The sequence below is a fragment of the Leopardus geoffroyi genome, chromosome D4, assembly GCF_018350155.1.
Source record: "Leopardus geoffroyi isolate Oge1 chromosome D4, O.geoffroyi_Oge1_pat1.0, whole genome shotgun sequence".
NCBI classification, from domain to species: Eukaryota; Metazoa; Chordata; class Mammalia; order Carnivora; family Felidae; genus Leopardus; species Leopardus geoffroyi.
The window spans coordinates 50,643,239-50,648,531 of record NC_059342.1 but is presented as its reverse complement, the minus strand read 5'-3'; the positions used below and the strand labels follow the sequence as shown (position 1 = coordinate 50,648,531).

The following is a 5,293-nucleotide window of genomic DNA, read 5'->3' as shown; positions in this document are numbered from 1 at the left end:
CAGTTTTATAATGGAAAAAATACAAGAAAACAAATTAAGGTGTGGAAAACTCATCCGGTAAAAATAATCCTGGACAGTGACTTATGAAAACTATTCACTTTAGGCTGGTTCTCTTTAAAATGAAGACATTTAGATATTTATCTTATCTGCATTCTGAGGACTTTCAGGGTAATCACAATTACCTACGCCCCACCCCAAAGCAAAAAGAACACACCTGTTTGTGTTTTACTGGTGAAACAGTTGTACCCTGCCAAGAAATGAAACTAAATTAGTACTAGAGCCTCCTAGCATTCTTGTTTAAAAGTCGTCAACTTCTCAGTGACTTAGGAGGCTCTCCATTCCAGGAGTATTTCAGTTTACAAAGAAGACCCATGGAATATGGATATTGTTTCACTTTGAGGAATTAGTTTCAACAGGAAAGATTTTAGGAACATGCATCTGGTCTTTTGTGGATGTGTGTAGAGCTGGGGGTTGGGGGAGAACTTAGGTTTCATTGCCTTCCTAAATTCTCACCTACTTTATGTTAGGCAGTTTGGTATATTATATCACACTGAATTCTATTACCCTATGAAAAGCACATTTATTTCACAGATCAACAAATGAAAACTCAGGTAAGCCAGATGCCTTGTCTAAGATCACCTGAGGGAGAGGGGCAAAACTAAGATGTTCTTCCAAAGCATGGTTCTCTCTGTGATCCGTGAAGGCTAACAGTCAAATGTAACAAAAACCAAAGGACGCTATTTAGGAGCAAGGTCAGCCCCACATAAATATGGTGGAAGGCTCCTTAACTGAGGGTCCTTTAAGTTCTTGGAAAATTGTTCTCCCCACCCCTAGCTTATGCCTCTATGAACCTTCCCCATGGAGGATAGACACACTCTTTCCACTCACCTGCCACTTCCCCTACTGTGGATTCTCAGTCATTTGCTCACTCCCTGTTTTCTCCCTTGACTCCAGCCCCAGTCTCACCATTGGCTGGGAAAGCTAGGAAGCTCCACCTTTGAGTAGCTTGGGACTATATAAGACCTACCCCTGAGCAAAAAGACGTGGTAAGGCAGTTCATCTCAGGTAGGCTCAGAGAGTGTACAGATAGTGACTCAGGGGTGGCCTTGAGCAGTAGCCCATGCTACCCTTTGCCGGGTCCTTTTGCCATTTTCCGTGCCCTTAGGACCATCCCGGGGGTCAGTGCCAGCATTTGTATTGTCAGTTCAGACACCAGGAAATGCAGTGGGAAATGAGTGAGACAGATGGTTGCAGCTGCTTGAAAGTCCTCCAGGTGTGGAGGAGCCATGGGAGCCATGTTGAATCCAGGGGTGAGAAAGGGCTTATGGAAAAAAATGTCAGGTGGGCGTGAGGGGTTGACTACCATTCACTCCCACCTCTTTTCTTCACCCACCCTTGAAAATTTCCTTGATAGAAATAGATGTAAGTCGCATTTTAATGACCCAACTTCTCTCCAGGACTCCAAAGTATTAGAGAATTAATCAATATTGCATTACTATGGTTTAAATGGCCAAAAGAGATGTAAACCATATTTTTAAAAATTGGTTTTTCATCCTCAATTAGCATAGCTTGTGGAGACCACTGCAGATACCATTGTAAAGTTCAGTCAAGTTATAGTGGGGGTGGGGCATGAAGCATATCAGGTAACCTTACTAGTATCCACCTCTGGCCTCTTGCTTGGTCTAGAAGTAAGGACAGGTCCGTATAGCCCGGGCTGGTGTGTGTGTGTGTGTCTGTCTGTGTGTTGGGGGTGAGAGTGCCTCATTTGTCCTCTACTAACCAAACGTACATTTCCTCAGCAGGTTCTCTAGATCTCTGTTTGCCCTGAAAGGTCATGAAAAAATTGCTTTTTAATTTCTGTCTCCCAAGCATTCTGTCTCGACTCTTATTTCCTTTCTCCGATGCCCATAATCTGCCTCTTCCCCAGCCCACAAAGAGGTACTTTGATCTATTTTCCTACTGGCTACTTAAGGCCAATTCCTACAGGGTGGCTGTTAAAAGAGAAAAGCTCTTGCTTTAGGAGGAAGAACCAAGTTGTCCCCGAGTCTCCAAGAGCAAAATCTCCCCAGCATCATACCCAGGATCAGGAGCCTTAAGTGCCAACCTCTATTCCCTTTTTCTTTATCCCTCCCGTGAAAAGTATGTTTTGAGATATGTTGAACAGTAATGGTGCTATGGGGATCCTAAGTGGGAGAGTTTTTCTCAGGCCTTTTGGGTGGTCCCATGATTCCTGAAACCTGGGCGTGGAGGGGCAGTAATGTTCGCGAAGATGAAGTTGGCTGGTTGTCTCAAGAGCCCCTCTTTACTGGGTCCAAAGGACAGGGCACATGGGGTGCAGTGACTGAGAGCCCCGCGCACACGCCCCCTTCTACATGGGTTTCCCTGCCCACGTCGTCACGTGATCAGGGAGGCGGGGCGAGCGGCGCTCGCTGGGCTGTGGTCTCCCTGCTACCGACCAGGAGATGCCTGCTCCCGCCGCGCTGGATCCTAGAAAGGCATGCACAGGTTTGCTGGCTGTAAGATGGATGTGCGTGGACTTGTGTCACCCATACCCATCATGGAATTACTCTACGGGGTTTACTATGCTCTGGTGAAAGGAGGTGTGGTGGGACCCTGGTTGCAGCAAGAAGTGTTTATAATCCAAAGGAGATTTTCTCAGGCACCTGTAGCCTGACCAAAGGTTCTTAAGTGTGCCTTCAAACTTCAAAATTAACCCTCCAAATATAGCTTCTGGTGGGGGAAAAAAGTTTTTTTGTTTTTTTTTTTAACTTGTGAGATGGAGAGAAAGTATAAACACATTTTTTTTTCAATAGTGCTCCCAAAGCACTGCTTAAACAGTCCTTCCTCAATCAAGGCAACCAAATGAAACCCAGCTGATGACAGAATGCAGTTCCGGCTGGTTATGCTGAGTTTAGACCCCTGTCCGCGTTTATTTAAAGAGAAATTAGATCCAGGCGTTTATGTTTGGATCCTAGGATAGTTCTCGTTTTGGGGCTTGCTCTTGGCCTTCTCCTTCCTCCCCCCAAATGTCATTCACCTTTGTAACCCATTCTTGTACATTTCAGCAGTATTAATTTAACAGGAAAAGAGGTTGTTGAGCCAGGAGAGAGCTCCTTTTGTAAAAAAGCAGCATGTGTGTTATCAAAACATGTGGATTATCGAAAATAAATTCACAGGTTAAAAGTTGGACCACATGTTCTATCTGAAATCTCTTGTTTGAGAGAAGAGAGAAGTGTATAAATTATCCCATAAATGATATAGGAAAATGTATCTTGAAAAGAGGGAAGAAACTTTTGATTTCCTTAGTTAAAAGTCAGAAGGGAGCTGCCAGGTATTGGGAACAGCTGTTACTGTGAGCCTTTTCTCTTGTTACTATCCTGGTTTTTTCTCAGGAGTGTGAATCCAGCTTCTCTAGAGTTTTGTTTTATTGATTGATTTTTTTTTTTTTTTTAAGATTTTTTATGTTGGTGGGCAGGGGAAGGGGGCAGTTTATGTTTGAGACAATCAGTAGACTACCAGGGACCTTAATGAAAATTTTGAAGCCCACTGAATTAAGGAAAGACTAGTGCTTTAAATAATGTTTTCTTAGAGAAGATATATTGGTGTATGAAACGATGTACAATTCGGTGTAAGTGGCATTCGGGTATTTGAACTGGTTCCAAATTGTCATTGGTTGGTAAATAATCTCAATAGGCTATATCCAAACTATATCATGTTTGACAGAGTTTAACAATTATGTATAAACCTGGCCCCACATCGGTGGGGCACTTTAGTAATAAGGCACGAATGTACTTTAATCAGTCATGGAGATGAGCTCGACATTTCAAAGACTTAAACAGAGCTAGTTCTTGACTTCTTCTGCTTCTAAGAACCGATCAGTTAGTAGATGGCTGGGTTTGGAAGAGCTAATGTCCTTTTGATAGTAAACTCCTTGTCCAGGATATTCTGGAGTCTGCATTTCATCTGAAGTGATTTTTAAAGATAAAACAAAACTTCTCTTGCATTGACAAAACTAGGCACAACCATGGAAGAACTGGAAAGGCTCAGCAAAGAAATTGAATCCGTCAAGACTGAGGTTGAAGAAAAGCAGAAGAGCCTCTCCAAGCTTGCTTTAACACATGAAGAGCCATCGCAAAGTCACATGACCTCCTTCAGGAATACAAATATGAGGCAAGATTTTCTTGAAAATCGCCCGCTTCCAAAGGAAGAGTGGCACGAGCCATCAAAGAATGAAGAGAGTCAGGCCAGAAAGTATGTACTGGACCACAAGTGTCCAGCAACTGATCTTGAATATGATCCCTTGCTGAATTATTCTGCAGAGCTGCTTGGGGCATCGAAAGTGACACAGGCTGAGCCTGACGAACAGCAAGTCTGCCGCTTGAAAAAATCTGTGGATGAGAATCGCCACATGTCCCAGGAGAGCCAAAGGCCTCATGTTTCACCAATAAGAATTACAATAAATCTTCAAGAATCTGATGAAGATGACCTTGTAATAGATGTACCTCCAATCGTGCCTACTTCTAAGAAACCTAAACCATTGAGAGGCTTCAAATATCAGAATATGGATGAAAGGGTACCTATAATGTCCCCAGAGGAGAGGAGTCTTCAAATTACTGGCACAGAAGAGGAAAAAATCGATAAAACCCAACTAACCACACAAGTAGATGATGACGATAACAAATCAGAACCACCAGAATCGCTCACGCATAGCTCACTAGATATTAAAAGTAACGTAAACTTGAATCTTGCTAAAAACCACCTCCCTAAGATGGGAAGCTGTGGTGGTGGGAAAAACTATGTCTGTATTTCCGGAGAGAGCATACCTCATGCACCTCTCAGTGACAAAGAAAAACAGAACAGAATGCATAATGAAAGGTATCCACATCACAAAAAATATGTAAAAACAATTGACAATCCTCACAATGAAGAAACTGAAGGTTGGTATTCAAGCCGGCCCCAGGTCTCTCCCGCAGGTGAGCGTGCAGAAGGCGAAGTGTTAGAAAGACCAGACAATAGTCGGGACCTCACTACTTTTGAGGACCGCAAGGTAGTCCAATTTGATTTTGGTAAGGAACCTACTGAGGAGGACACTCCCTCTGATTCCGGTGACACTAGGAAGGAATGCCTTCGAATTTTCACAGAGTTCACAGAAAGTGAAGCTTGTAAGGGAGAGACTACTAAACAGGTCAGTCCGTTTTTTCTTGTAAATCCTTTTCCTAAATTTGAAGGCATTTCCCTTAAACGCATACTCTATTCTGCCCTCTGTAGAAATAGAAATTATATAACGGGTGTA

At 43.1% G+C, this 5,293-nt stretch overlaps 1 protein-coding gene across 1 annotated transcript in view; it reads left to right on the top strand.

Moving 5' to 3' along the window:
• The first annotated feature begins 169 nt into the window (after window positions 1–169).
• Window positions 170–5,293, top strand: part of LOC123593748 (putative exonuclease GOR) — a 41,725-nt gene continuing 36,601 nt past the window's right edge. The window contains exon 1 of the mRNA XM_045470149.1: window positions 170–5,185. Within this exon, the coding sequence (XP_045326105.1) occupies window positions 4,025–5,185 (1,161 nt within the window). The 5' untranslated portion in view covers window positions 170–4,024. The remainder of the gene's footprint in view (window positions 5,186–5,293) is intronic.